Raw genomic sequence first — 13731 nt, forward strand, 5'->3', positions numbered from 1 at the left:
ATTAATTAATTAATTAAAAAAAAAAAGAGTCATGTACCAAAATGTCCACTGCAGCTCTATTTACAATAGCCAGGATGTGGAAGCAACCTAAGTGTCCATCAAGAGATGAATGGATAAAGAAGATGTGGCACATATATACAATGGAATATTACTCAGCCATGAAAAGAAATGAAATTGAGTTATTTGTAGTGAGGTGGATGGACCTAGAGTCTGTCATACAGAGTGAAGTAAGTAAGAAAGAGAAAGACAAATACCGTATGCTAACACATATATATGGAATCTAAGGAAAAAAACAAAAAAGGACATGAAGAATCCAGGGGCAAGACAGGAATAAAGACACAGACCTACTAGAGAATGGACTTGAGGATATGGGGAGGGGGAAGGGTAAGCTGTGACAAAGTGAGAGAGTGGCATGGACATATATACACTACCAAACATAAAATAGCTAGTGGGAATCAGCCGCATAGCACAGGGAGATCAGCTCGGTGGTTTGTGACCACCTAGAGGGGTGGGATAGGGAGGGTGGGAGGGAGGGAGACACAAGAGGGAAGAGATATGGGAACATATGTATATGTATAACTGAAATACTTTGTTATAAAGCAGAAACAAACACACCATTGTAAAGCAATTATACTCCAATGAAGATGTTAAAAAAAAGTTGATTAGCTTCTCAAGACTCATGTAACCAAATCACATGAGCTAAGTATATAGACCAGATGTCAGTTTACTTATTTATAATGGGACATGTTCCTTTCCCTAAAAGGCTCAAACTGACTATGCAGGAGACCCTTCTGATATTAAATTGCTTATAGAGTCAACTTACCCATTAACAAGTTGCCTAATAGAAAGGATACAAAAGAATAAGTGTAACTAGCTACGCTTCCAGGGTGACAGAGCGGAAGAGAATTGTCACCATCCACTCACTGGTGCGCACTGGACTTTTGCACCATGTGAGCATATCGCTAAGTTAGAATATTAATCAGAAAAAAGAATTTAGAAAAATCCAGTGAAGAGTTCTTGTTTCCCCACAGGAAAATGATAGTTAAAGGTCCCACAGACCATCTCTGTGCTACTAACAGTCTTTGTCTAGATGGTTCACAATACTACAAAACTGGGCCTCCCACTCCAGCCCCACCCACCAAGAGACTACATCCTAGCTTCCTTGACTGGAATCAATCCAGACACATATTTCCAATCACTAGGGTTACTTCTGCTAGGGATGACCATCTTCTTCACAATGACTCTAGTCCTACTAAGGGTAATATTCATCCCAAATTTTAGGCAAGCATTATATACCGACTACAGCATACAGAAAGAAACAGCTCCAAACATAGGGAAAATATTATTACATGATGAAGCAGAGAAGGGAGGTTAGTTCTGGAAACCCCTCCAGACCCAATCCTAAGAGCACAGTGGGAATGCAAGACAGAGCTCCAAGTGTTCACCTTGGAGCCTACAGCTGGGCACCACCACAGTCCTGGAAGACTGCAGACTGCACAGGTGTCACAAGGGCAACAGTAAACAAACTTCCCTCATGCTGTGTGGGACCAGTGTGAACACAGACCCAGGATGGCAGCAACAGAGGCAAAATGCCAGAGGACTCTTTACACAGTCCACTGCTCTCTGCCTGCAGTGAAAGACCTTATGTTTTTGGCCTGAGTAAGCCTGTCGTTTGGGGGTAATTCAGGAAAGGGGGTTGTCTTCAAGAAGGAAATACTAGAATTCCAACAAATAAGGACAAACAGTTTACTTTATCAATTAATTGGAAAAATAAGATAACCATATTTTTATCCAAAGCTTACAGTGTACTGTACACCAGTTATATGTACATAGCATTTTACTTTTGACTTCACAAAGGAACAGTGATAATAAATGCTAATTTCAATATTACAATTGCTTTTTATAAAAGCTAGACCTTTCAAAATAGAAGCCAGGGCTTCCCTGGTGGCACAGTGGTTGAGAGTCCGCCTGCCGATGCAGGGGACACGGGTTCGTGCCCCGGTCTGGGAGGATCCCACATGCCACGGAGCGGCTGGGCCCGTGAGCCATGGCCGACGGGCCTGCGCATCCGGAGCCTGTGCTCCGCAACGGGAGAGGCCACAACAGTGAGAGGCCCGCGTACCGCAAAAAAAAAAAAATAGAAGCCAGACAAAATTTATAACATGGCCTTGAGAAAGAAGATACAGAGCTTTAAAGATGTCAAGTATAAATGTTTCTATGGATTAGGGAATGAGTTGTTTTTTTTTTTTTTGGCCACCCCACACAGCATGTGGGATCTTCGTTCCCAGACCAGGGATCGAACCCACGCCCCCTGCATTGGAAGCACGGAGTCTTAACCACTGGACCGCCAGGAAGTCCCAGGAATGAGATTTTTAGGTCAACTGCTGAGCAACTAATAGATAAGAAAAAGAATGGCCAATTTAACTAGAATAGAGCCAAATTCCACAGGATGGGAAGTGAACTGATTGTGATCAGATAGATTATATGCTGTTCTTAACAATGACAGCACTTACCAATGACTGAGCATTTACCAAGTGGCAGGTGGTGCTTAGTTACAATCTTCTAAAAAATTATTTTAATATTTTAGAACACTTGAGTTTACAGAAAGAGAAAACTAAGGCTCAGCAATGACCATATGCCTATAAATCAAAATGGCTGCCTGACAAACTAACTGGATTCCCAAATGGTCAAATTCTTTGTGTTTTCCTAGAACAAGACAGCTGCCTTAAGAACTGTCCTTCTGGGACTTCCCTGGTGGTCCAGTGGTAAAGAATCCACCTTGCAATGCAGGGGACAGGGGTTAGATCCCTGATCAGGGAACTAAGATCCCACATGCCTCGGGGCAACTAAGCCCACGCACCGCAACTACTGAGCTCGGGCACCTCAACTAGAGAGCCTGCATGCTGCAAACTACAGAGCCCACGTGCTCTGGAGCCCATGTCCCACGCACCACAACTAGAGAGAGAAATCCCGCACGCTACGACTAGAGAGAAGACTGCACGCCGCAAGAGAAGATCCCACATGCCTCAACGAAGATCCCGTGTGCCACAACTAAGACCCAATGCAGCCAAAAATAAAATTAAATAAATAAATCTTAAAAAAAAAAAAAAAAAGAACTGTCCTTCTAGGGACTTCCCTGCTGGTGCGGTGGTTAAGACTCGGTGCTCCCAATGCAGGCAGCCCAGGTTCGATCCCTGGTCAGTGAACTAGATTCCGCGTGCCACAAATAAGAGTCCGCGTGCCAGGACTAAGAGTCCGCATGCCACGACTAAAAGATTCCCGCACGCCGCAATGAAGATCTCTCATGCTGCAACAAAGATCCCACATGCCACAACTAAGACCCGGCACAGATGGATATAGATAAAAGAACTGTCCTTCTAAATGATGCAACAGAAACTGCTTCTGGACTTTGAAATAGTAATCTGTGGTTCTTAACCTTTCTGTGTGCCAGTCTGGTGAAGTGTATGATACCCTTCTCAAAATAATGGTTGTTTAAAACTTTCGTAACCGAAGGAAATGCTAAATTTCATTTAGAGATTAGTGAAAATAAAGATGGAATGTTTTTCCTATCCAGCTTCACAGACCCCTGAATTTTGAGAGTCCATGGACCCCACTTTACAAGCCCTGACAGGTTAGTGGAAGGAACCATCAAAGCGGAATTCTTCAGAATGCATCAATTCTGAATTCTTCATTTTTCAGACTTGCATTTGCAAGAACCAAGAGCTCACATACACGTAAGGCTTGCACATCCTAACTTGTCAGCAATTTTCCCCCTTGTTCTACTGTCCTTAATTAATTGAGTTATTGATAGTTTTATAATCATGAGACTGAGAATTATATTCAATAGCGTAACACCACAAGAAGAAATACATTTGGTTTACCATTACTATTATAATTATCATTATTACCAAGTTATGCTTATTGAGGAAAGAGAAGGAAAAATATTAAAAGGCAAAGATAAATGCCATGTCTTAGAAGAATCCGGTGATCAGATACACACCCCGGCATACCAGCAGATCCACAGTACATATCACTACTGGATCTCAGCCACCCGTGGTTTGCTTTCCCCAAGAGGATGCAAGGCAAGGAAAGACCAGAGCACATTCCTTTCGATTAGTGGAATGACATTTAAGAATAATAACTACTACATGTTGTTTTCTATTTCAATACGGGGAAACAGTTTAAGGTTTTCCAACTCAAAGGGAAGTCCATGGACCAGTAGCATCAGCAGCATCTGAGAACTTGTTAGAAATGCAGAATCAGGCCGCCTCAAAACAACAGAATCAGAGTCTGCATTTTAACAAGATCCCCAGGTGATTCATATGCACATTAATGTTTGAGAAGCACTGATTTAAAGCATAAATAGATAAAGTAAAACCCCCCTTGGAAAGGATCACTGAAAGTGTCAGGAACACAGGAAAGACAAGACCGGAAACACTGAAAATAAACTTCATAAATGTTTCTAAAGTTGGCCTTACTCACTTTTAACCACTAGCAGAAAAAAGGCTGTACAGAGCAACCTGTAACCCTTACAGCCCCACATATGTGCAATTTAACAGGGAGACTACCAGCAAGCTGTAGCATACGACAACACCACCTCCCAAGATTCATAATGTTAACCCAACCAATTTCATTACAAGGACTTTAGTTCCCAAAGGATTCATGAAGGTGTCATTATATTTTTGAGGAGAATGCAGAAGAAGAGATAAGGCAGAGGAAAGAAATTTTCATCTGATAAAAAAAGATGTATTTTTTAAGTAGTCCATTCTTCAAAATACATTACAAATTCCAAAAGCAGTGCTTTATTTCCTTTAAATGTAAACCAAAATTGTATTATAACAAACAGCAGAAGAACTGGAGAGCACCCAAATTTTAGATCAGAGGAGTGAAATAATTTGCCCAAGGAAGTAGAACCCAGGTCTTCTAGCTCCCAGGCTCATGTTCTTTCTGCTGCAGCAACTGTTAATTTTACAGCCAAGTATTTGCAACTGCTTTTCTGGTCTAGGGGAATATATATTTGCAAATTATGATTTTCTTCCCATAGGTACTCAGTAAAAAGTCAGTTCACTTTTTTCATTCAAACATGTTATCACAACAACACATTTTCCAAATAGTAAAACCAAAGAAACCCTTATTTTTAATAATTCTATGGGGAGGAAAAAAAGTGGTTGCAAATACTGTTAAACAAACTCAACTATGGGCTGGGGGGGAGGGAGGTGTGTGTCAGCTATATGTTCATTAGAAACCTTACCTCTTACTTGATGCACAGGAATTAGCTTTCCAGCCAGCATATCATAGACATAAAGAACCTTGCTGTGAGTACTCGTGGCTAAAACCTTTTCTCCATTAGCACTAAAACAAGCTTTAAAGATTGGAAACTTTTCCAAATAGATGCTCTGAATTTTAGGATTTGTTTTTCCATCAACCTATAAGGAAGTACAAAATATTCCTTTTGATTATTTCCACAGACCATGTATGCTGATTGTAAACACTTTTCACTACAAGTCTTTTTTTTTAAATTTATTTATTTTATTTATTTTTGGCTGCGGTGGGTGTTCGTTGCTGCGCATGGACTTTCTCTAGCTGCAGCGAGTGGGGGCTACTCTTCATTGCAGTGCACGGGCTTCTCATTGTGGTGGCTTCTCTTGTTGCGGAGCAAGGGCTCTAGGCACGTGGGTTTCAGTAGTTGTGGCACGTGGACTCAGTAGTTGTGGCTCACGGGCTCTAGAGCACAGGCTCAGTAGTTGTGGTGCACGGGCTTAGCTGCTCTGCGGCATGTAGGATCTTCCAGCACCAGGGATCAAACCCGTGTCCCCTGCACTGGCGGGCAGATTCTTAACCGCTGCGCCACCAGGGAAGTCCCTACAAGTCTTCATTTAAAAATGCATACCTGGGGCTTCCCTGGTGGTGCAGTGTCTTTCCCTGGAAAGACATTTCTAGGGCATCATGTGAGCAGAAAGGTGCCACTTTAGGTAAGATGGTGAGGAAAGACATTTCTAGGGCGTTATGTGAGCAGAAAAGTAAGAATGAGGGCTTCCCTGGTGGTGCAGTGGTTGAGAGTCCGCCTGCTGATGCAGGGGATGCGGGTTCGTGCCCTGGTCCGGGAAGATCCCACATGCCGCAGAGCGGCTGGGCCTGTGAGCCGTGGCCGCTGAGCCTGCGCATCCGGAGCCTGTGCTCCGCAATGGGAGAGGCCACAACAGTGAGAGGCCCGCGTACCGCAAAAAAAAAAAAAAAAAAAAAAAAAAAAAATGCATACCTGAAATAGCGATACAGCATTATCTAGTCCAGCGACCATCACAACCTGTGCTCGAGGATGAAACTGCACAGACGAGATCCGAGCAGTAGTAGGACGCTCAGCATTAGCATGCTGGCAGTGCTTCATCTACAGAAAAATAAAGCTGAAATTTTATCAATTCGAATGGGTTAACATTATTTTCTTTAAAGCATGAAGACATTATAAAGTAGTTTACAATGCAGAAGAAAGTGCATTGGAAAAGTAACCAGAAGACCACAGCTCTGCTACCAACTAGTACCCTAGTACAGTGCTTTACCATACAAGAATCCATTTTTCGGGGGCTTCCTCTACATTAAAAATGCAATTACATAAAAAACACAGTATCATATGATGTTTTCTTTGTAACCCCTCAAGATAAATTTTTGTGGTGACTACATTTTCAATGGAGGTGAATTCACCCTATGAGGAGCTAAATGAATTATCTGCACAGGGTAGGGAGAGACAGAATCACTCTGTCTAATAATTTACCATAATAAGGTCCCCCCTCCCCATCTAAATTCGCATGCTACCATTTTAAAATGGGGAAAATTATATCAAAGAGAGAACTGTTCATTTGACATATATTTAACTGAAGCAAGTGCTGGGTAGGCACTTGGTTACCACAATAGACAACTGAGACACAGTGATGAGTTAGACAGTAACTAGAGTAAGCCACTTCAGATAGGATGGCAAGGAAAGACATTTCTAGGGCATCATGTGAGCAGAAAGGTACCACTTTAGGTAAGATGGCGAGGAAAGACATTTCTAGGGCATCATGTGAGCAGAAAAGTAAGAATGAGGGCTTCCCTGGTGGCGCAGTGGTTGGGAGTCCGCCTGCTGATGCAGGGGACAAGGGTTCGTGCCCCAGTCCGGGAAGATCCCACATGCCGTGGAGCGGCTGGGCCCGTGAGCCATGGCCGCTGAGCCTGTGCATCTGGAGCCTGTGCTCCGCAGCGGGAGAGGCCACAACAGTGAGAGGCCCACGTACCGCAAAAAAAAAAAAAAAGTAAGAATGAGTTGGCCACTGGCAGTGCTTAAAGAACACATGGAGGGATGAGCAAGAGCAAAGGTTCAGGGGCAAGAAAGAACTTGGCATGTGCAAGAAACAGAAAGAAGGCCTGTGTGGCACGAGTAAGGAATACGAGGAAAAGGCATCAGATGAAGTTGAAGACGTAGGCAAAGGCCAGATCCTGTGAAGGGCAGTGTAGACTATGGTGAGGAATTCAGAAGTTTTCAAAGAGCAATGAAAAGTGACAGGACGTGATATTTTATTTTTAAAAGATCCCTCAGGCTACTATAGGAAGAACGGTTTAGAAAGAAGGAAAGTGGAAGTGGAGAGTCTAGCCACGAAGCTGTTGCTATGCATTGGGCGAGAGATGAGAGTAGCATGAACAAGGCTGGTGCCAACAGAAGGAACAAGAAATGCAAAAGGAGGAATCAAGTAACATTCCTAAAAAATTCCTGGGAACATAATTTAATCTTGTTTTTGCAAAAGGTAAAAAACCTAACACAAATATTTACCAAGTCAAAATGACAGCAAGCACATTTAATCCCACAGATAACAAGAATCCATATATTTGTAACTGGGAAGTATATTGGATTTCAGAGGTAATTAGTTGGATTGACCCAATTTTACGGATTCTCACCTTTAAGATTCCTTTAGGAAGAGAGGTTGATGTTGATATGAAATTCCCAGTCCTCTGCAACAAATCATCTTCATCCTCTTCACTTTCATCTAAGTCAAACAAACCCACAGGCTGATCTTCAGAATCAATGAGATGGCCATTACCTACCCCAAACATCTATATTTCAAACTTCAACTCCCCTCCCAGTCTCCCAACCTCAATCGTTTTATTTAAGCTGCAACTGGTAAAAGTAAAACAGCAAAATAAATTTGAAGGAGAGGAAAAGGATGACAAGACCTCAATGTATATGGTTAAAATCAACACCTGACTCTGGAACAAAAGACACACGTTCACTACAGTGACTAAAACAACATGACATGAAATGAAGGTGAAACGGAGTCAGCATTTCATTTAAAAAGAGGAACGCGTAACAGTGGCAAGATGGGCAACAGGATGAACAGCAGGTCTAGCTTAACAACTCACAGGAAAAAGAACTAGAACTTTTCGCTGACTGGAAGAACAACGCCAGTAAACTGTGTATCAGAACTTCCAAGAGAGGTAACAGGGTTGCTTTTCCCCGGAGATGACTGACGATTCTAGTAAAGAAAGCCGAGAAGCTAAGCAGGGTGTTCAAAACACTTGTAGGGTTAAGAGAGCAAAATCTAGCACCCAAAGCCCTCTAAGGTTCCTAAGGAGTCTGGTAAACCACGAGGCTCTGGATTGTTGCCACCAAAGGCTATACATAAAATTAAAGGTGAAATCAAAGAATTACGAGAAAATCTCCCAGGAGCTGAAACCCAGCACTGAATCCTCACACTCTCTCACTAGAATAAGATGTTCTAGGATTGCTAGTGCCCACTGCCCAACCACCTACCCAAAAACAAATATACAAATTCTCTGCAGAAAGATACCATTGTCCTAGACCTCTAGTTAATCAATACTATTTCTCATATACAATGCCCACCACTCAATGACATCTATAACCAGGTAAATAATGACAAGGTAAGGTAACTTAACTGAAAACCTAGAGAAAAACAAACAATCCTCACAGGAGATCTAGATAATGAAGTTATCAGACATAAAATTTTTAAATATTACATATAAAACTCAAAGAAAAAGAGTTCAGGTCTGTGGTTACCAGAGATGGAGCGTAACGTGACGGGAATTGGATGAAGACAGTCAAAAGGTACAAACTTCCAGTTATAAGATAAATAAGTACTAGGGATATAATGTACAACGTGATAAATATAACTCTGCTGTATGTTATATATGAAAGGTGTTGACAGTAAATCCTAAGACTTCTCACCACAAGAAAAAAATACTTCTTTTCTACTTCTTTAATTTTTATCTATATGAGATGATGGATATTCACTGAACTTATTGAGGTAATCATTTCATGATGTATGTAAGTCAAATCATTATACTGTGCACCTTAAACTTATACAGTGCTGTATGTCAATTATATCTCAGTAAAACTGGAAGGAGGGCTTCCCTGGTGGCGCAGTGGTTGAGAGTCCGGCTGCCGATGCAGGGGACACGGGTTTGTGCCCCAGTCCGGGAGGATCCCACATGCCGTGGAGCGGCTGGGCCCATGAGCCATGGCCACTGAGCCTGTGCGTCCAGAGCCTGTGCTCTGCAACGAGAGAGGCCACAACAGTGAGAGGCCTGCGTACCACAAAAAAAAAAAAAAAAAAAAACTGGAAAGAAAATAATAAAAAATAAATTAAAAATTTATGTTTAAGATATTAGAGATAATGAAAAGCAAGATTCAGAATTAAGCCAGAGAACTAGACTATTAAAAAAAAGAACCAAATGGAAATTCTAGAACTGAAAAACAGAGTAATTAAAACTAACACCCCAGTGGATGGTGTTAACAGGATATCAAAATTACCTGAAGAGAGAATTAGTGGTCTGGAAAAAGGATCAGAAAAAAATATCCAGACTAAAGCACAGAAAGCAGAAAGACAGAAAATACAGAAAAGAACAGTCTACAGCCATACCACCCTGAATGCACTTAATCTCATCAGAAAACACAGAATGTTTTTTAAAAAAATTTTAACATACATGTAATTGGTATCCCAGAAGGAAAGAAAGAATGGAACAAAAACAATGTGTGAAGAGATAACAGGCAAGAATTTCCAAAACTTAGAAAAGACATGTAGCCAGATTCAACAGCACCTATGAAGACCAAGCAGAATACAAAGCAAGCTAAAAAAACTGGAAAACTGCGGCAGCGGGCGCAGGGGTGGCGGTGGTGGCGAATAAATTGACAAAACAGCAACAATAAAACTCCATAATATTAAGGAATTACTATCGATTTCTGAAGGTGTATGATAATAGCATTATAGCTATGTTTAAAGGGGGGAGTACTTCTCTTTTAAAGATACTCAACCTAGGGACTTCCCTGGTGGTCCAGTGGTTAAGACTCCATGCTTCCACTGTAGGGGCCACAGGTTCAATCCCTGGTCAGGGAACCTGCATGCCAGTGGGCCGGGGGCAGGGGGAAAGGTAATTCAGGAAAAAAAAAATAATAATCTAGTATTTACAGATAAAAACAAATAATATGTTAGAGATAACTGTGAAGCTGGGTTGTAGTCACCACTCCGCCAATAAGTATACCTTGGACAAGTCACTTCTATCTTTTTGAACTTTACTCCTGTCATATGTACAATTAAGGTATTACACTTAGATATCCCAGATAGTAACAGACTGGCTAACTGTTGACCTAATTCATTTCCTTTTTCTCCTGGGCACAAAGACAAACTATATTTCCTGGTATTGCATGCAGTTAGTGTGGCCTCATGACTGAGTTCTGGCCAATAAAATGTAGATGAAAGTATCACGTACCACTTCCAGGACAGGCCAATAAAAATTTCCCTTGGTGAGTTCTCTCTCTTCTCCTATAAGTCAACTGGTGGTCAATATCCTAGGCAACATTGGAAGAGCCAGCCTGAAGATGGCAGAACCTCTATAAACTTGGATCCCTTAAGTAGAGCATCACCTTCTCACCACCTCAATTGTACTCACAGGAAAAAAAAAAATTCTACTGGATTAAGCCACTGGGATCTGGGAGATTTTCTGCTTCAATGTCAACATATACCTAATCCATATCTAAACTGCTGTAGTTCTATGAATGCAATATTCTAAAATGGATAATAAAATTATATTTCATCCAGGAAGGTAAACTGATGACCAAGGTTTAAAATTATGCCATGTAAAAAAAAGTGACAGGATGGGACTTCCCTGGTGGTCCAGTGGTTAAGACTCCATGCTCCCGATGCAGTGGGCATGGGTTCGATCCCTGGTCTGGGAACTAGGATCCCACATGCTGCATGGGGCGGCCAAAAACAAAACAAAACAAAAAAAAAACAGTGACAGGACAAGATGATTAACATATTAAAAAAAACCTGGAAAGATATTTCTCAAATAACAGAAGAGTTTTATATGAAAGAGAGATAAGATTATATCTCTTCGAAAGGTAGGACAACAGAGTGTAGGGAGGCTAAATTTCAATAGTAAAAAAATTACAATTAGTTCTTAAAGAAAAGAAAAGAGGAAGAAATAGTCTAATAAAGAGTACAACATTATTTGAAATATTTAAGCAGAGGCTAAATTATCATCTAACAGATGTTGTAGAGAAGTTTCTTGCAGCAGATAAAGTCGGGCTACATCACTAAGAGTCCTTTAACCTCTAAAAGTATCTGGTTGGAAACCAGAACATAAGTTTCTACTTAATAACAGATTGAGTTTGCTAACAGAATTATATAAAACTGTCTCCTTGTAAGGGCTCCCTATACGTGAATACCATGAAGACTGACATGGGTGGGGAGAAGGGAGGGAGAGGTGATGATGATAATCAAACAGAGATTCATCAGATACCAAAGATGCTAAGAAAGGAGCTCCTGTATTACAATGGGAGGATATACTCTAGGGTTCCTCAAGGATTTCAGAAGTCAATTCCAAGTCTAAAATTTGTAACTCCAAGAACTCAAATCAGATCTTGGCCAAACCATCCATATAAATAATATCTAAACTCAAAGATCTAAACAGCAAAAAACAGTTTTTGTACAAGTCAAACTTAAAATCTGCAGTTGAAAAATAGGTTTTTAGAAAGTGAATAATCACCTGGGCCTAACCTGACATGTACTCCTTAGAAAGACATTCCATTTCCTAGTGGATAGCTAGATCAGCTGCTTATGTCTTTGGAAGGGGCTCTGAATCAAGAAATAACACTACTACTTATTTTTTACTTAATCTATGCCATAATGTTGTCATAGTTCTGTTGAGGAAAAACGTCATAAAATCCATCCATTATTGTCTCCGCAAGTACAAAATATGCTACTAAGTACGTCTTACACTATTGTAAAAGAGCTTCCTTCAGAGAAATGGTAGACTTCAAAACCAGACATTAAAAAAAAAAAAAAGACATATTTCAAACACCAGGTTTTAACAAGCCTCATGAGAAACCTCAAACAGTAACAGAACAGGAATAGGAATCTATTTACCAACTTAAACAGAGGTGTCAACACTCACCATCTGAAGATGTTTTCTGCTTATTGGTTTCTGCCCAGGCAGGTACTCCCCCCATGGCATGCTGGAATCTAAGCAAAAATGTAAAAATAAAATTTTGTAGTGACCACTGTATTTATACAGAGCTTAATACATTTCAAGAATATAGGTCAGAGCATAAACAGAATCTCTTCCAAAGTTATCATCTTTCAGAACAGAAGGGCTACTCACACAGGATAGTCCTAAATTGGTAATAAACCACCTGGATACATATTTGTTGTTATTTACATCTAGTTACATAGTTGTCTTATTTGCACATATCAACACACCAGATTTGGTGACTAAGTAAAGAAATAGAAATCTCTTTGTGGTTATAAATCAATGCTATAGTACACAGAGTACACAAAAGAATACTACAACATGTCTGAAAGAAAACCACCAGATTGGTAAAATAAACAAAACTTCATCATATATTCTTTGAATAAAATGGGAGCATTTCATCCTGGAAAAAGTAAGCTTCAGGAAAAGCATGACAGTTATACACTGAAGGGCTGGTATTTGGAAGCCTAAAAAGAATCTTTCTGTTTAATGCAGAATCATAGACATGTCCACCAAACTAAGCCCACTAGCCATAAGTAACTAGAAAACTGGACAAAATATGTGAAACTATTTTCAGAAACTGGACAACAGGCAACATATGACTATGATCTCTAAGAGAAGAAAAGTAACAAGGTGAGCAATGCCATTACTGGGAATTTCCCCTCAAGGCATTTTTATAAGACCCTGACACAGAGACAAGGAGAAAAAGATCAGACTTGAAAGAGGCTGAAACAGCAGGAATTTGAGGGGCAGTCAACTGTAGAAGAGGAAGAGAAAGAGCTCCAGAAATCTGCACAGAAGTCCACAGACACTTCTTCTGAATACTAAACTGCACACTCATAGGATGAAACTCCATGAGGTCAAGCAAAGAACTACTAGTAAGTTGCACAGAACCAAAACTCAGACATTTGAGTTCAACCAGTCAGAGGAAAGGTCCTTACTGAACACTCAGGGCATTCAGGAGAGATCCCAGGAAGGTCATACCTTAATAATGGGGCTAAACCAGCCTAGAATAAATGCTACTGTAGAAGAAAGCTAAAAACAAATCCTGAAAGGATCAAAGTGATCTCCAAGTCAATTAACTGCCTGCCAAGACAAAGTTCAACACACATTAAAAGCAAAACACAAAATCCAGACACTGAACAACATTCACACTGCTCAGAATCCAATCAAAATTACTAGATATACAGAGAAGCAGAAAAACATGAACCATAACCAGAA

At 40.6% G+C, this 13731-nt stretch overlaps 1 protein-coding gene across 2 annotated transcripts in view; it reads right to left on the minus strand.

Annotated features, from left to right (window-relative positions):
• The window catches only part of UTP18 (UTP18 small subunit processome component), a 42939-nt gene that overhangs the window by 22887 nt on the left and 6321 nt on the right, over positions 1-13731 (minus strand). For both annotated transcript variants that reach the window (XM_060080966.1, XM_060080965.1), the window contains exons 4-7: positions 12436-12503; positions 7924-8012; positions 6260-6385; positions 5252-5426 (exon numbers count right to left, since the gene is read on the minus strand). In XM_060080966.1, coding sequence (XP_059936949.1) covers positions 5252-5426; positions 6260-6385; positions 7924-8012; positions 12436-12503 — 458 coding nt within the window. The remainder of the gene's footprint in view (positions 1-5251; positions 5427-6259; positions 6386-7923; positions 8013-12435; positions 12504-13731) is intronic.

The sequence above is a fragment of the Mesoplodon densirostris genome, chromosome 18 (assembly GCF_025265405.1).
Source record: "Mesoplodon densirostris isolate mMesDen1 chromosome 18, mMesDen1 primary haplotype, whole genome shotgun sequence".
NCBI classification, from domain to species: Eukaryota; Metazoa; Chordata; class Mammalia; order Artiodactyla; family Ziphiidae; genus Mesoplodon; species Mesoplodon densirostris.